The 16552-nt window shown below is 34.8% G+C and overlaps 3 protein-coding genes and 1 non-coding gene across 6 annotated transcripts; 3 read left to right on the forward strand and 1 right to left on the reverse strand.

Moving 5' to 3' along the window:
* Positions 1-189: 189 nt before the first annotated feature.
* TRNAG-UCC lies at positions 190-261 on the reverse strand. Its single transcript has one exon. It is a non-coding gene; the product is annotated as a tRNA-Gly (tRNA).
* Positions 262-1107: 846 nt separating this feature from the next.
* Positions 1108-3847, forward strand: LOC8281274 (pentatricopeptide repeat-containing protein At3g29230). The gene has a single exon (XM_002532858.3). It carries the CDS (start codon positions 1195-1197, stop codon positions 3007-3009), a length of 1815 nt encoding a protein of 604 aa, XP_002532904.2. The 5' UTR covers positions 1108-1194; the 3' UTR covers positions 3010-3847.
* A 954-nt stretch (positions 3848-4801) lies between these two features.
* LOC8281273 (UPF0301 protein CHU_1773) lies at positions 4802-6190 on the forward strand. Its single transcript, XM_002532857.4, has 2 exons — positions 4802-5037; positions 5138-6190. The coding sequence occupies exons 1-2, from the start codon at positions 4884-4886 to the stop codon at positions 5896-5898; spliced, it is 915 nt and encodes a 304-aa protein (XP_002532903.3). The 5' UTR covers positions 4802-4883; the 3' UTR covers positions 5899-6190.
* Positions 6191-9838: 3648 nt separating this feature from the next.
* LOC8281272 lies at positions 9839-15951 on the forward strand. 3 transcript variants are annotated; one of them, XM_048373896.1, is made up of 7 exons: positions 9840-10408; positions 11480-11543; positions 11633-11862; positions 12012-12117; positions 12214-12816; positions 13513-13701; positions 13856-15951. In XM_048373896.1, the coding sequence occupies exons 3-7, from the start codon at positions 11635-11637 to the stop codon at positions 15682-15684; spliced, it is 2955 nt and encodes a 984-aa protein (XP_048229853.1). In that variant the 5' UTR covers positions 9840-10408; positions 11480-11543; positions 11633-11634; the 3' UTR covers positions 15685-15951. The 3 variants fall into 3 exon arrangements, with proteins under 3 accessions (XP_015583141.2, XP_048229853.1, XP_015583140.2); XM_015727654.3 differs by having other exon boundaries at positions 12012-12816; XM_015727655.3 differs by lacking the exon at positions 11480-11543 and having other exon boundaries at positions 9839-10408; positions 12012-12816.
* The last annotated feature ends 601 nt before the right edge of the window (positions 15952-16552 follow it).

Below are 16552 nucleotides of genomic sequence, written 5' to 3' on the forward strand. Positions count from 1 at the left end.
TGACTCTTATTTTTCTTTTGAAAATAGTGATTCTTGCCCATCATTCAACTGCGTGGCTGATAATATTCAAGAAATATGTGAAATCAATAATAAGGGCGCATGTAAAAATAAAAACTGAATTCAATTTAAAGCAGATACTGATAAAATGCATAATGAGAGCATAAGAATGATAATGCCATTGTTTTTCAATGCGTTTGCCGGGAGTCGAACCCGGGTCTATTGCTTGGAAGGCAATTATCCTAACCGTTGGACTACAAACGCTTATTTGTTTTAGGCGCTTACATTTCTCTAAAAAGGTCACTCTCACATTATTCAACAACCAACCTAAAGTATGGTGTTTGGTAGGATTTATCTGCGCCTCACCATTAGATAAGGAATAAAAGAAAGTTAAGAGACTTTTAATTTTAAAAGTCAAAAAAAAAAAAAAAAAAAACTGTGCATCATCATCCATTAAATCAATCTCTCATTGGAATCAAATTCAGACACCTTTCTTCTTTAAATTAATCATGCCTTTTATATACATTTCTCTCTCTCTCCCTCTCTCTCTTCCATTACCACCAACCAATTCTCCCTCATTGCTGTCTATCAGCACCACAACTCTTTGTGCTATTCAAGAATCTATTGCTCTTTATCTGATAGTAAACTGATTTTGACACTCTTTCTTAAATTTTAAAATAATTTAATTACACTCTTAAAATTTGAAATACAAAGCAATTTATATCGTTGAAGCTAATTTGATTTCAACGTGTGAGAAATTATTATTTTATATCACACTCGCTAAAAAGCATAGTTAATATTTTTTTACATCTAAAAAAAATAAATTAAAAACATTAAATCAATTTTTTTTAATATCTAAAACTAACGGAAATGCATGTAAACAACATAGAATTAACTTTTATGGATATAATTATTTTATTTCAGATTTTAAAAATATAATTAATCTATTATGAAATTTAAAAATCTAATTACCCTTTAGGCGAATACTTATACTTTACATATAGAAATTGGGAACTGTCTAGGAACTAAAGACAACCTGAGCGGTCAACGACAATTTTAAATTTAAAATGGAGACTGTATTTTAGCAGATTGGTCCAGCCCGGCCCAAAAACTAACTGGAACTTGAGGCCTAAATAATGCTTCTTTTAACGTCCTCAAATTTCACCAACACCCTGCGACAAATGCAAGCGATCTTCTATGTCTAGACCTGTACGAATGTCTTTACCAACAAGAGCCCCAACATGGGTCTCAACTAGAAGACTGTTTGAGGAAAAGTTACAAGACCTTCACAAATGCACGGACTTTAACCACATAAAAGAAGTTCATGCCCAAATAATCAAAAGAAATCTCCACAATGATCTTTATGTAGCACCCAAATTAATATCAGCTTTCTCTCTTTGTCATCAAATGAATTTAGCTGTTAATGTTTTTAATCAGATTCAAGACCCAAACGTTCACTTGTATAATACTTTGATTAGGGCTCATGTGCAAAATTCTCAATCTTTAAAGGCTTTTGCTACTTTCTTTGATATGCAAAAGAACGGCCTTTTTGCTGATAATTTTACTTACCCATTCCTTTTAAAGGCATGCAATGGCAAGGGTTGGTTGCCTACTGTGCAAATGATACATTGCCATGTTGAAAAGTATGGATTTTTTGGTGATTTGTTTGTGCCCAATTCGTTAATTGATAGTTACTCTAAGTGTGGATTATTGGGTGTTAATTATGCAATGAAGTTGTTTATGGAAATGGGTGAGAAAGATCTTGTTTCTTGGAATTCTATGATTGGTGGGTTAGTGAAAGCAGGGGATTTGGGAAGAGCGCGGAAGCTGTTTGATGAAATGGCTGAGAGAGATGCGGTTAGTTGGAATACAATATTGGATGGGTATGTAAAGGCAGGAGAAATGAGTCAAGCGTTTAATTTGTTTGAGAAAATGCCAGAGAGGAATGTTGTCTCATGGTCGACTATGGTTTCAGGATATTGTAAAACAGGAGATATGGAAATGGCTAGGATGTTGTTTGATAAAATGCCATTCAAGAATTTGGTTACTTGGACTATAATTATATCTGGGTTTGCTGAGAAAGGGCTTGCGAAGGAGGCAACCACTTTGTATAATCAGATGGAAGCAGCTGGGTTAAAGCCTGATGATGGGACTCTTATCAGCATATTGGCTGCTTGTGCAGAGTCTGGTCTGCTTGTGTTGGGGAAGAAAGTTCATGCTTCTATCAAGAAGATTAGGATTAAGTGTAGTGTCAATGTGTCTAATGCTTTGGTTGATATGTATGCAAAGTGTGGTAGGGTAGACAAAGCATTAAGTATTTTTAATGAGATGTCAATGAGAGATTTAGTTTCTTGGAATTGCATGCTCCAAGGGCTTGCCATGCATGGGCATGGTGAAAAGGCTATCCAGCTTTTTTCTAAAATGCAGCAGGAAGGGTTTAAGCCTGATAAAGTAACTTTGATTGCTATTTTGTGTGCTTGTACTCATGCAGGCTTTGTTGATCAAGGTCTTTCTTATTTTAATAGTATGGAAAGAGATCATGGGATTGTTCCCCACATTGAGCATTATGGTTGCATGATTGACCTTTTGGGTCGAGGGGGGCGTCTAGAGGAAGCTTTTAGGCTTGTGCAGAGCATGCCAATGGAACCAAATGATGTTATTTGGGGAACCCTTTTAGGGGCGTGCAGAGTGCATAATGCTGTGCCACTTGCAGAGAAGGTACTAGATCGCCTAATTACACTTGAACAATCAGATCCTGGTAACTATTCTATGCTGTCAAATATTTTTGCCGCTGCGGGTGATTGGAATAGCGTTGCCAACATGAGGTTGCAAATGAAGAGCACTGGGGTCCAAAAACCATCAGGGGCTAGTTCCATCGAGCTGGATGATGAGGTCCATGAATTCACCGTATTTGACAAATCACACCCTAAAACAGATAAGATTTATCAAATACTTGTCAAGCTGGGTCAAGACCTGAAGCAAGTTGCCTATGCGCCAGAGGCAGACTTATAGAAATTGGAATTTTATGTTCAGGTGGGGAAGGAGCGATGGACTGTTGCAAGTATTTTCTTGCTTGTTGAGAATACATACTGATGAAAGAAGTGGATGGTGCATTTTATTGTTTACACTTCTGCACTTGAGCTGGTAACTGTTCTGCTGGACCTCAAGTATTACAAATTTTGTCCAAGGAATCCTTTTGTTCCCTCATCAAGTTGCATCCACTGAACTGTTGGACTTCAGATGATAGTATTAGCTGCTTGCCTGGATTTACTGGCCCACAAATCTGACTCCACCACCTATAGAAGCAGCGCTGTCCTCAAAGTCCTTGAGGCTTCTCCCTTTTTCAACTGCCAAATGTTGATGGAGGATAAAAATGCCAATCAATGGAGTTATCCGACCTCGTGGAGTTAAAGTAAAAAGAGTTTTGTCACGTACACCTTTACTTGTGCCAATCAAGGAAATGAGATCAAAGGTGATAGATACCCTCGAGACAATGTTATCTGGCGGGTGGCCCAGTGTGGGATTATTGAAGAGTTTGTACCATGGGTGCAAAGAGAGTGCTAGTTTTGCAGCAAAAATGGTTTGAGGAAAAATCATGGCTTGTTGCAAACTTGCTTTATGTTTTAGGATGGTTCTTTGATGGTGGCTTATGAGCTAGATGCTGTACGTATAGGAGCAACATTCAGTTCTAAAATCTTACGGATTCTGTTAAATGAATTTGCTTGTTCCTAGGTGGTATTTGGTGTTAGAGATTTCACCTAAAAGCTTAAGCTTTTGGGAAATAATTTTCTAACATGACATTAGAGCATCTATGATTCAAAGGTCTGCACGTTTTGGTTGCTTGCCTCCACATCAGGAATTTACTAAACATTCTGATACTGTCCAAATTTCCACAAAATCATGCCTTTGGAAGGTAGATAACAATCTTGCTTCAGGAAATTAAATCTTGAAATACATAGGATATTATGCAGCCTTTTTTGTAACATCTGATTTAAAGAGTGGCATCAAGGGTCTTCTTCCTGCTCTAGTTTATTGCTTAAAAGTTTAAACTCTCATTCCGCAAACCACATTATGAATTTTCCTTTTGTATATTATAAGTAAACTCTAATTATTACAAAGATTCTGAAAATTATAGTCAATCAACTAATTTAATCATACACTTGCTAATGGAATGGTATATTTTAGCAAAATATTCATACTTGAAATGCTAATTATGCAATGTTTTTTGTTTATACTCCTAGTCAAAAAATAAAAAAATAAAAAGAAATATTATCCATGGATCATGGACATACTATATAAAAATATAAAGTCCATGCCTATACTAAATAAAAAATATTCTTGGAAGCAAATCAAGAAAATAGAACAACCATGACAGTGTTTATCCCAAATCCACATATATCCAAAAGCAAACTAATTCTTCTACCAACTGTCCAACCAGAGAATGACACATAGACTGAAGGCAGATTTGGGTGTCCATGCATACGTCTGTCTCCAACCTTTTGGAATTGTTCCATCCACAAAGTTAAAGAGTGCTTCGATATTAAATTCAAAAAAAGAAAAGAAAAAAAGGAGTCAGTGTCTGAAGGATTAGATAACTGGCTACAAGCATGACACATCACTCATAAAAAGCAACAAAAAGGTTAATTAAAGCCAAATAAAGGTCTACTTGTATAATAAAGAATTGCACATTCTTTCCTGTGATGACATGTGTAAGTCATATCCACTGGCCATGCTTTTCAGAATCCCAACTTGGATGGGACTCCAAATCACCTTGTGGTGCACATTCATCCTCACTTCAGGCATATATTTGTGCCACTGCTGAATTCTTTTTCCATACCTACACATTCATTTCTTTGCACTTGGAAAAGAAAAGAAAAAACAAAAGCATGGAAACTTACTGCTTCCTCTCCTCATCAAACTCCTTTACAAAGACTATAGAACTTGTCCCCTCCATCAAAGCTAGACCATTCTCCTACCCCAGAAGAACTTTTACCAATCACTTTCAATGCAAGAGAACTGGGCTCTCCTCTTCCATTACATGTAAGTTGCTTTCTCTTTCTTTCCTCTTCTTCTTTTCTCCTACTTCTTGATAGTTAAGAGAACAAGAATCTTGCTTGATTTTAGATTGTTTTAAAAACAGGTTGCCGTTCATCCCCATCAGGTGATGAATACCAGCCTTACCTTGAAGCTGATTGGAGGTCATTTAGAGCAAGATTGGTTGCCAATGAGCTAGTTTTCAGGCTCAGCGAGTCTTGCTCAGCTGTGGATCCTGATACTGCAGTCGAAATGGATCATTCTTTAAGAGTCGCATGTGCAGACAAATGGGCTCATGCCATCCATGAACCAGAAAAGGGTTGCATACTAATTGCCACAGAGAAGCTTGACGGGGTCCACATTTTCGAACGCACGGTGATCCTTCTATTATCAGTTGGGCCTGTGGGTCCGTATGGAATTATACTGAACCGGCCGTCTCTGATGTCCATCAAGGAGATGAGATCAACGGTGCTTGATGATGCGGGGATGTTTTCAGATAGGCCATTGTTCTTTGGAGGGCCACTGGAAGAAGGGTTATTTCTGGTGAGCCCTAAAAGGGGTTATGATAATGACAGGGTAGGGAAGAGTGGGGTTTTTGAAGAAGTAATGAAGGGAATGTACTACGGGACTAAGGAAAGTGCTGGCTGTGCAGCTGAAATGGTTAAGAGAAATGTGGTTGGAATTGGGGATTTCAGGTTCTTTGATGGCCATTGTGGATGGGAAAAGGACCAATTAAGAGAAGAAATAGCTGCTGGTTACTGGACTGTGGCAGCTTGTAGCTCAAGTGTAATTGGGCTGCATCATGTTGGCACTCGTGGGCTATGGGAGGAGATCCATGGGCTTATGGGCCCAAAGAAGGTTTGGTGACACACTAGGTCTGATGGAAAATAAATTTCTATAATAGCAAGAATTGAGGGTTTATCTTGTTTAGGGTAGGGCATAAAGCAGGGGATTGAGGGGAGCTTGTAAATGTTACTATCCCAAATTAGTAGCTAAGACAATATGTATGGTATTTGTAAGAAGAAGTGGTATATGCCAATGGCAGAAATTAGCAAGAAAAGTAAAGTCTGCTTGTAGATTCAGAACCACAGTGTATATTGTACTTTCTTAATGGTTAATGCTTAATTTCAATTGATTGAATGCTATGGATGTTTGCTAATTCTAATTCTTGAATTCTCATGGTCTACTGCTTAAGCTTTAAATACAACACTAACACACCTTCTCTTGTTATTGGATCAATATATTATTATTATTTTTCCATATCCAAACTTTTTGTGGACACAATCTTTCCTTCTCAATTGAAAGGTATGAAAAATGGATTTAAATTTACAGGGAATTGATGTGGCTGACTAGTCAATTAGGCCTAATAGGCCACCACCCAGCATGGGGTACTGGGTTGTGTTGAAAACCCTACATCTATCTTATAAAATATATTAGTACAATACACATACTTTCTCTTATTTTATATTAAAAAGTTAATCAAAACTTAAAACATAAAAACCAAAAAAATCATATCAATACACTTCTAATCTAAAAGAAATATAAATATATTTATAAAGACAATAAACTTAAATGTGGCATACAAAAGTTAGGTAGATACTTTATTATTGGATTTCTCAAATTGATTAATACTTTCACAAACCTGACCTACTCATGCCCAAACTCATATGAAGCTTTTAGGAGAATTAAATATGGATATCATATTAAATTCCAACAAAATTTACTTAAAATTCCCAAATTTATTTGCTGCAAATAGTCACTGACAAATGCACTAAATATCACCAATCCTCAACTTGTTTCAAGCAATACCAATCCAGGAAAGGGCCAAGTAATGAGAGTACATTATTACAGGACCAGCCAGCCGAGAAGAAGAGACTATATGTATATTATATGGAAAGTTTTAGAAAAAATTGAAGCATGTTGGACCCCATCCCATCCATCTAACCCTGTATCAAATCACATTCAAAAATTGAGCCCACAAGATTTGGTTCCAAGGGTAGGGGCATATAATATATGACATGAGATTGAAATTATGTTTGGTAATTATGCCATTGATGATACTTTTCTACCTTCTTTTTCTTTTGATTCTTTTGGGGGTTCATTATTCTCTCTTAATGGATCTTTAGATCATTTTGCTAAGATTGCAATACCCATTAAAAAAAGGTACCTTTGCTCATTGTTTTTCAAAATCTTGCCTGTTCTTGTTAGTGTTTAAGTTGAAGGGATTTCAAATGATCTGGCTATTAATTGCAACTAGACATTAACCCTAAATGGACTTCACTAATATTTTTCTTATAGTTTTATATCATCATATTCTTTTTATATATGGTATGATACTATTTTCTTATATGAATATGATAAAAAATAGTAAAAATATATGATTTTTATCTTAATTTAATAGTAATTGCTGAGACTATTATAAAAATTAAGATAAAGATTTGAAGTCCATCAAATTAAACAAATAGTAAAATATATAAAATTAAAGGTTGATATTTTGAAAATGAAAAAGAAAAGTCCTAAATTTAATCTAGAAAGAAAAGAAAGACAATTATTATTATATGGAAGTAAAAAAAGTTTGTTGCAATTTCATTTTCTCAATCCATAAATGTACAACTTATACTCTTGATCAATTTATTAACTATATGATTTCTTTTTCTTTTTGGAATTAAGATTGCTAATTATCAGGCTTTTGAACTATGCTTAAAGGGATCTTCTGTTCAATTTTAATCATGAATTGACATCCCAAAGAACTTAGATATTCTTTTTAATTATTATTCTTATTTTTGCCTTTAATTTTTGTGGGTCCAAAATGGACTTTTTATGCTAATGTCATGAAAACAAAACCAAATTTTATCTTGGTCTTTACGAAATCCCTTTCCTACTCACTTTCTATAAAGTCTTGAAATCAGTCACATCATTGATACTACTGATTTTGCTGTAAATTTCTTAAATCTTAATCTTTATGTTATTAGATAGGAACAGAAAAAGTTTTATGTTATATTCAATATAAATTATTTTATTTTCCAAGGATTAATTATAAATATTTAATAGGACCAAAATGGCTCATGAATAGATTTTTTTTGAAGTCCAACATATTTCATTTATGCTGCAACAAAAAGATTTACTTTTATTATTTTTTATAATATCATCAAATATATATAGTTATTATTAGGCTAAATGTAAATTTAAATATCTGAATTTATACCATTTAGTAATTTTAATTTTTTTATTTTTAATTTAACTTGATTGACGCTTTAATTTGTATTATTTGTAATATTTAAATAATTTTTGATATATGATTCTATCTAATGCTTCTATATGCACTATATATAAATATTTTAATATTATTATAAAATAAATTTTAGATGTCAGTTTGATTAAATAAAAAAATTAAAAGTGTTAAAAATATAATTTAGGTGTTGTTACATTAGATTGAAAATTAAAATGTTAAAATGCCTAAATATCTATGTTGTATGCCATTATTTATTATGCATAATAGGTTATATGTATGGTGCGGTTGGATATAATATGGTTAAGTGTCAATGTTAATCAATAATTGCAACTTTTAATAACTCAGCTATAAGAGGAATTTTAGGTATAATTGTAAAATTAGTATTTTTACTTATTTGATTAGTAATTATAAAAAAGTTTACCCATTTAGACAAAATTTCATATGGATTTAGAATTTAACAACTTATAATTTTATTATTTAATTATAAATCGCTATAAAAAAATTATTCATCTAATAAAATTCATTTAATAATAATATTATGAGTCGTTAAATTTTAAATTTATAATATACAATATAATAACTAATCAAAATGATAATAGCTTTTGTGTTTTGAAATTTTTAAATAATAAAATATTTATTTATATTATAATTTATAATAAATATTAATTTGTTAACTGGATAATATAAGTTTGTGAATTGTAATTTGTGTTTTGTTATAAATATAAGTTGCTTATAAAGTATGAATTAACTCATGATAATGGACCACTTGAAGAGGGTAATGAAGAAAGCCAACATGGTTTAAGAAAAAATATTATTATTATTGATTTGGATCTAAGGCAAGCAGCTGAGTATGGCATTTCAAAATATTAAACAAAACACCAATCAATAAAACAGTGGAGAGAGGGTTATCCAAAGGCACATTTCCATCTCCTTTTGTTCTTTTAACATTATTATTATTATTATTATTATTATTGGTTACAAACATGTACTTATAATTAAAAAGGAAAAACCATTTTATAATTTGCTTAATGCTCTTTTACTACTGCAAATTGTGTATTAAGGAATAAAGAACCAATCAAACATAGACAAACTGACAAAAGCAATAATCCAACAGTCCCATTCCCTTTACTAAAATTACAACAAAAAGACCTCTAAGAACCCACCCCCCCCTAACTTGAGATGACAACATCTCACACCCACGCGCCCTTTTGATGCGAGTGTCCAACACAGACATATGAGCAAGTAAAATCGAACTGGAACTAAAAATAAAGCTGAACTTTTTGTTTTTTTATTTTTAACTTTTACATTTTAAAAATTTGATCTATTTAAAATTTCTAATTAATCGAGTTAATGGAATATGCCCGCTGACTTTTAAAATAAACCCATATTAAATATTTTGTTGTTTAATGGCGATTGGCTTTTCAAGCGCTTGGTATGAGAGTAGGGAAGGTGCTTGAAGAAAGATCCCATTGAAGAGGGGTCAGCTACTTTTGGAAACTGTTGAGTTGTTGTTAGAGTAAACCCAGGTGTCTGAATTTTTTCTGTAAGTACTTATAATAAAATATTATGTGTACCCAAAAAGCATGGAAGGTAAAGAGAATCTAGAAAATAAGAAAACAATTGTCCCGTATCTTTCACTTCCTCAAAAACCCTTATATTTTTTCTTTTAAAAAAATAAAATAAAATAAAATTAAAATAAAAAAATAAAATAAAATAAAAGAAAGTGAAACAGAAAAAGAAATCATTGAAACCAAAGCTCTAGGTGAAGCAAAGCATATTATGGAATAATGAGAGACCACAAGTTGACAAATTTGAAGTAATTGTTTCTTTGAGAGAAGGAACTTTTATGTTAATAGAGAAAGAAAGATCTCTTCTTTGGGATTGTGAGTGGAGATCTCTTATCTCCACCTCTCTATTTTCACATGTATCAGATACTGGCCTAGCAGATTTCAGTTCCCCTTATATGTTTTTTGCGTGTTGATGATTCAAGATTCTTCAGTTTCATTGCAGAGTTACCCATCTTTGATTTTTTCTTGTTGGGGGGGTTGGGTTGTTTTTCTTTGTTAGAATTCTCATGGAGGTAGCTGAATTTCTTGAGAATTCATGGAGGTGTTTTTCTTTAGATTGGTGGAGGTTGCTATAAAGGTAAGTTCTTTATTGTCGGTTTACCTAAAGTTCTCTCAAGTCTAATTATGCTCTTTGATTCAGTATTAGTGTGTGATTTGACTTGGGTGGTTTTATGCATCTTCTCCATTTCTTTTTATTTTAATCTTTTATGCGGATTAATGATTTTTATGGTGTTATTGTTGTTTCAGCTAATGAATTTATGTGAAATAGGGGTCTGATGCAATTTTCCTTTCTTTCCTTTTTTTCTTTTAAACTCTTTTGAGCTCTTTTTGTGGGATTGATATTTGGTGATCTTGAATATATATTGGAGTTCGTATAGAAATTGACTCTAAATTATGATTTTGGAATAGGCTGTTCCTGTTAATAAATTTTCATGATTTATGCACTGCAATTCTGGCTTTAGCTGATGCTTTGGTTTACTGCATTCTTTCCTTTATGTTATTTTTGCCTTCCAATTTACATCTTAGTACAGCAAACGTATATAACTGATAAATGAAGTATCTATTGAGCTTCTTTCTTTCTTTCTCTTCTTAACGCATCTGCTGAGCTGTCTGTCAGTCAATGAGGACTTCTATCAATATCAGTATTATCTGGTCGAAGAATAATAAATTATAAAGCTCTTTCCCCCTCTTTATTAAATGATTCCAGAAAGCAACTTTGTGTATATTGCTTCATGATCCAGTTGCTAAGTTTGATGCTCCATCGAGCAAAGATTGTGACATCATGCTTACATGCAATGTGGAAAGTAAAAGGTGACAGGGACCTTTGGCTGAAGTTTTAAAGTAATGTTCATCAAAAAAGAATTGAATGGCCATAGTTGTATAATATTGAGGACAATCAATTTTCTAGGAATATTTATATGCTTCAAGAAAAGGGATTTCCATGGTGTATCAGAAGTCCTTGTCGGTATGCTTGTTACATTATGCAAGGACTTCTCTTTATTCGACCTCATGAACCAGTGTGTTGTCCGGTTGTATGTAAGCATTAATTGATATGCTTATATGAGTATTAATGATGGTTTATGTAAACAGAGTTACAGTAGTTGGTTTGGTTATAATATGATTGTACATCATTAATTTTCCATTTCAGTTCTGGTCCGGAATTTCCTCTCAAGATTATATGAAGTAGTAACCTTCCTATGTCTTTTCATTATGTAAGAACTCTTCTTGGTCTACATTGTCTTGCATTTTATTTAGCTGTGCAATCTTCATGCTAATTAGAGCTTTCTTGCATGATTTGCAGGAATGGGTACTAAAGTGCAGCACAAGATGTATCTGTCAACAAATTATCCTATGAGGGATTTAAATGAAAATGCTAGCAGTGATAGCTGGCTCTCTCATCATGGAAATAAAACATTCGGGCAATATTATAACATATTCCCTGCCAGGCCAGCAATAGAAGGATATGCAGGATATGAACGGGAACAATTGAGGCAAACCATACTGAAGCATGAAACTGTATTCAGGCAGCAGGTTCAGTAGTTTATTTCAATTTAATCTTGTTTTTATACCAAGGAGTATTGGTATAAGCCTTCTTGGCATAAAACCTTTGAAATTTAAGGACAACTTGAATTCCTAATATCATCATTTTCTATTATTTATTTATTTGTTTTTACATCCAGCTCCAAGAATTGCACCGCCTTTACAAAATACAAATGGACATGATGAATGAAGTTAGAAGCAAAGAACCAAGCAAACATCTCAAACCCATAGGGACATCGCAATCAAGTATTTTTGCCTTGCCATCTATAGATAACAAAATCAGGTGGCATGATTCTGGTCTGCCTTTGGTGGATTTCACTCATCATATATCATCTGCATCAGGTGCTGATAGCATCCAATCACACTTCAGCTCCATGAATGTGAAGATCATGCAATCTGGTTGTGGCTCTACTGACAATGAATCAAGATTTAAGGAGTATGAATCTCTTGAATCCAAATGCAAGAAGCTTCAAAGAAGATTGTTCGACCTTGAGCTTCCAGCTGATGAATGCATAAATGATGAAGGCCAAGGGGCATCTGGGGGTTCAGGGATAAAAAATTGCTCTCCTAATGGAAATTGCCAGGTTGCTTCTGAAAAGAATGGTTACTTGTCAACTCACAATGGTGCATACTCTATTTGTAATGCAGACGCTTTGAGTTCCAACATGAATTTAAGGAGGAACCTCGGTCTTACTGATCTTAATAAACCTGTCCAGGTTGAGGAAGCATCTAGTATAGCTTCTGTTGATATTCTAGGTAATGTTACTAGCTCTAGAGAGGGGATACAAAAGATAGACCTTTCTGCAAGTTCGTATTCAGGCTTTTTGGCTAAGGAAACTTCCCAAAGCCCCACTAAAGAAAAGCATGACGGAGTTAGCTTGCATAATCTGCATTTAGAGCATGGAAAGCGAGAGAAAGGATGGCTACCTTATACTTTTAACCCCGGTAAGGACTTCTTTGATGATGCTTGTTAAATCTCTCTCTCTCTCTTCGTGAAGTCCATTTTCTTCTATGAGTGAATTTGGAGCTGTGACAGATACATAATTGTTTAAAGATCACCTCTGGGTTTACCTATCATGTTTGCCATCTCTCTCATTGATGAAGAGGGTATTTGACATCCCATTTTCTTCTAAATTCTGGCAGCAACTCTAGACTGGTGGAATCATATAGAAATTAGTAAAGAGAAAAGAGAACCTGATAAATGATGCTGGTATCTGAAGGGAGAAGAAAGTGTTGAAAAACTAATTGCCTGACCCTAATCATTTTGTTCTTAAATGCAATGAGAATAATTTCCTATAGAATGTTCCTCCTCCCTGATTACAGGTCGGAGAACTTTAAGAGTTTCATGTACACAGAAGATTGTTTGAAAAAGAAAAACTCTTCATCTTTCCTGGTGATGTTTCAGGCTTCCTTTTATTGCTGTATGGGAAACTAGGGAAATAAACATGCTCATCATATCTATACACGTGTGCATTTGCACACTCTATGCGATGCATGTATCCATATACTTGCATTATTCTATGGCAACTGAAAGTTATCCCTTCTATTAACTCTCCAGGGTTTACCATATTCTTCTAGGTTATTTATTATTCTCCAAAGCCACTGTATGACTGTATTTATTTGATTTGGTTGCCTATTCAGGCCAACATACAAGCAACAAAAATTCTGAAAATGAAGGTTTCCACTGTGATCTTTTGCCTGCAAAATATGAATCATCACAAATTGGATGCCAGGGAGCTGATCGAAACAGAAGGGAGCAATCATCAAAGAAGACAATTTTTGGTGTAGAAATCTTTCACAGAAACCAGGATTCTAGTGTTATAGCTTCAGGTTTGTATACTCTGCAGCCAGTTTTTGCTCAAATATAATTTCAGTTATTCTGATTCATCCTCCATTCTGTCTTGGAGGAAACTTCTAGCTGGATGGAGATAGAATATGACATCTGTTAAGGGAAATACTAACTCTAATGCTTTTTCTAAATCAGAGAATGGTTCTGCCAGATTGGTACATGGCCGTGAAATTGCACGGGATAAGTCACTTGTTAACAACAATCTAAGATCAGTTCCAAGTTTGAGAGCTGAACCATCCTACCAAAATAGCCCTTGCCTTGTTTCTCAGATGGAATCCAAAGAATCACAGGTTTTCCATGAATCAGTAAGCTTTGGCAACCTGAATGGCATCAGCCACAGTAATTCCAAACAAGCTCCTGATCGTAGTCTTACAAGTAACTTTAGGTGCTCGAGCTGGTTGTGGAAATCAGAATCTGTGGAGGTAGCAAATGCAGTTCTTCCAAAAAGCTGCCAGAATGGAGCTATATCTGATTCAAAAACAATTTGTAATGATGATATAAAGGAGGAAGAGAATCCTAGAGGCAGATTGTCTTGGCTTAGAGATACTTCATTTTGTGATGGGAAATATTCTAAAGAAAGGGATGGCTCTGATCGGGTAAATTTAAATTTCTTGCAAAACCAGTCTCAGCAGTTTGCTGTCAAAGCCAATAGCACGATGGGCCCCTCTCAAAGCTTTATTTCCTCATTGATGACAAATTCCCATGCCCACGATGCTGAGGACAGGAGAAGTGAAGTAGGTGGCTGTTCTAGCAGGAAGGTTATCGGGGTTCCCATTATTGAAATGCCAATGTCCAAGGACTTGTCTTCTGCAAGCTTTGCCTCAAAGCCTAGTTGTGCTTTGGAAATCAATGGCTCTAACTCTTTTAGACCTGGCTTACTTCTTGCTGATCTAAATCATGATCCTATGCCATCTGATTCTGGAGAGATACAACACTTGAAAACTGTGGATGCTAAAGAGGGATCAGTTGATTGTAGTGCTAATTTAAGAGATCACATTGATTTGAATGTGAGTGTGACTGAAGAAGAGTCTCAATTGACGCACTTTTCTCCTGGAACAAAGGTAAAGACTGCATTTGAGATAGACTTGGAGGCACCTGTAGTTCTGGATTCCGAATCGGACATTACTTCTGGAGGTGAATTTGTAGAAAGTAGACTTAAAGAACAACTTGACCCATTAAAAGATGAGTCTGGGGAATACTTCCATGAAGGCTTTGTGAAGGTTGCAGCTGAGGCCCTAATTGCCATATCATCATCTCATATGCACAACATTCAAGTTGATGATACCCATCCTCATTTGGAAGCTTCATTGAGCAATGCCCTTCATTGGTTTACAGAGATCATTACTTCTGATATGGTTGAGATTGAGAACGATGCATCTCTTTCAGTTGGTATGAAAAGTACAGATCGTGAAGATTCTATATATAAGGGTATTGATTATTTTGAGTATATGACGTTAAACTTGACAGAAGCCAAGTTGGAAGAGTATCACTATGAGCCTGAGGTTATAGAGAACACTAGAGATGAAGTCATATTGCCTAGACGTCCTCGGAGAGGTCAGGCGAGGAGAGGAAGGCAGCGGAAGGACTTTCAAAGAGATGTACTTCCTGGTCTTGTCTCTCTATCCAGGAATGATGTGACTGAGGATCTTCAGACCATTGAAGGACTTGTTAGAGCAACTGGTGGGATTTGGCAATCAAGTTTGTCACTGAGGAACTCCCCAAAGGGGAGAGGAGGAAGGGGAAGAAAGCGTTCAGCGCCTACAGCTACCACCCCTACAGTTAATGCTACATCTCCTACAGAAACTGCAGTCATTCCAACCCAATCTCAGCAACCTAAATGTATGGAAACAGGACTTGAGAAGACTAGACTAACGGGATGGGGCAAGAGGACAAGGCGTCCCCCAAGGCAGAGATGTCCAACTAATCATCCTCCCTTTTCCATTACAATAAGTAGAGCACAGTAGATGTTTACAACTCCAAAGAGAATAGGAGGCTTTTTTCCTGGCTTTTGCCTATCAAATTTTTTTTCTGGCCTGGAAGATTCACATTGTACATGCTTTCTTTCAATTTTCAGCATCTGGGGTGAGCTTGTTTTTTCTTGTCATAAAATAAGTGACATTTGATCCTTACTGAGTGTTGACATAATATTAATTTTTTTTCCTTAAATTTATTTTATTGTAGTTTAGTGTGTAATATAATTGAAAGACATGGTTGGAAGTTGGGGAACCTTAGTATGTTATTCTTTTCCAGCTTGCAGAGCTAGCTTATATCTTTTCTTCACCTTCTATAATGCTCATGATTGTGACTGAATAAATAAAAAAATGCCTCAGGCATTTTGCCAACATAGACATATAAGCCTAGCAAGAGGAAGTTCATTTTCATTTGCTTCGGGCTCCTGTCGAGAGACAGATCCATATTATCAATTCTCTGATACAACTTAAGTGGGAAAGATTTATTATGGCTAGAAATCTTTTTGATATCATGGACATGTATGAGGTGTCAAACTGTCAACCATAATACCTCTTGAAAGTTTTTCTTCTGATCACATTAGAGAGTCCACCTGAATGTATGTTCTGCAGCTTCTCTCGTCACTGTAAATAAATTTCCAACACCTTCTGCAGATGAACTGGTAATCATAGATCAATCATTAAAGAGACTCTTTGAACTCGCTTTTTTTTTTTTTTTACATTAAAAAAGAAAAAAGAGAAGCCAAAATGAACGGAGCTGTTTCAAATCTAATATTGATTTTTCAACCATCCTGTCAAAATCTCTTTAAGAAAAGGGCTATCAAAAACTCAACATCTAATCAGTAATAATATCTAGCAAACTGAA

This window comes from Ricinus communis, chromosome 5, assembly GCF_019578655.1.
Source record: "Ricinus communis isolate WT05 ecotype wild-type chromosome 5, ASM1957865v1, whole genome shotgun sequence".
Taxonomy (NCBI): Eukaryota; Viridiplantae; Streptophyta; class Magnoliopsida; order Malpighiales; family Euphorbiaceae; genus Ricinus; species Ricinus communis.

Excerpts from the sequence above, each read along its gene's own strand:
- LOC8281273 (XM_002532857.4), top strand. The coding sequence starts at position 4,884 with ATGGAAACTTACTGCTTCCTCTCCTCATCAAACTCCTTTACAAAGACT. Across the intron at positions 5,038-5,137 it reads GCTCTCCTCTTCCATTACAT|GTTGCCGTTCATCCCCATCA; the intron begins GTAAGTTGCTTT and ends TTTTAAAAACAG.
- LOC8281272 (XM_015727655.3), top strand. The coding sequence starts at position 11,635 with ATGGGTACTAAAGTGCAGCACAAGATGTATCTGTCAACAAATTATCCT. Across the intron at positions 12,817-13,512 it reads ACCTTATACTTTTAACCCCG|GCCAACATACAAGCAACAAA; the intron begins GTAAGGACTTCT and ends TTGCCTATTCAG. Across the intron at positions 13,702-13,855 it reads TTCTAGTGTTATAGCTTCAG|AGAATGGTTCTGCCAGATTG; the intron begins GTTTGTATACTC and ends TTTCTAAATCAG.
- LOC8281274 (XM_002532858.3), top strand. The coding sequence starts at position 1,195 with ATGTCTAGACCTGTACGAATGTCTTTACCAACAAGAGCCCCAACATGG.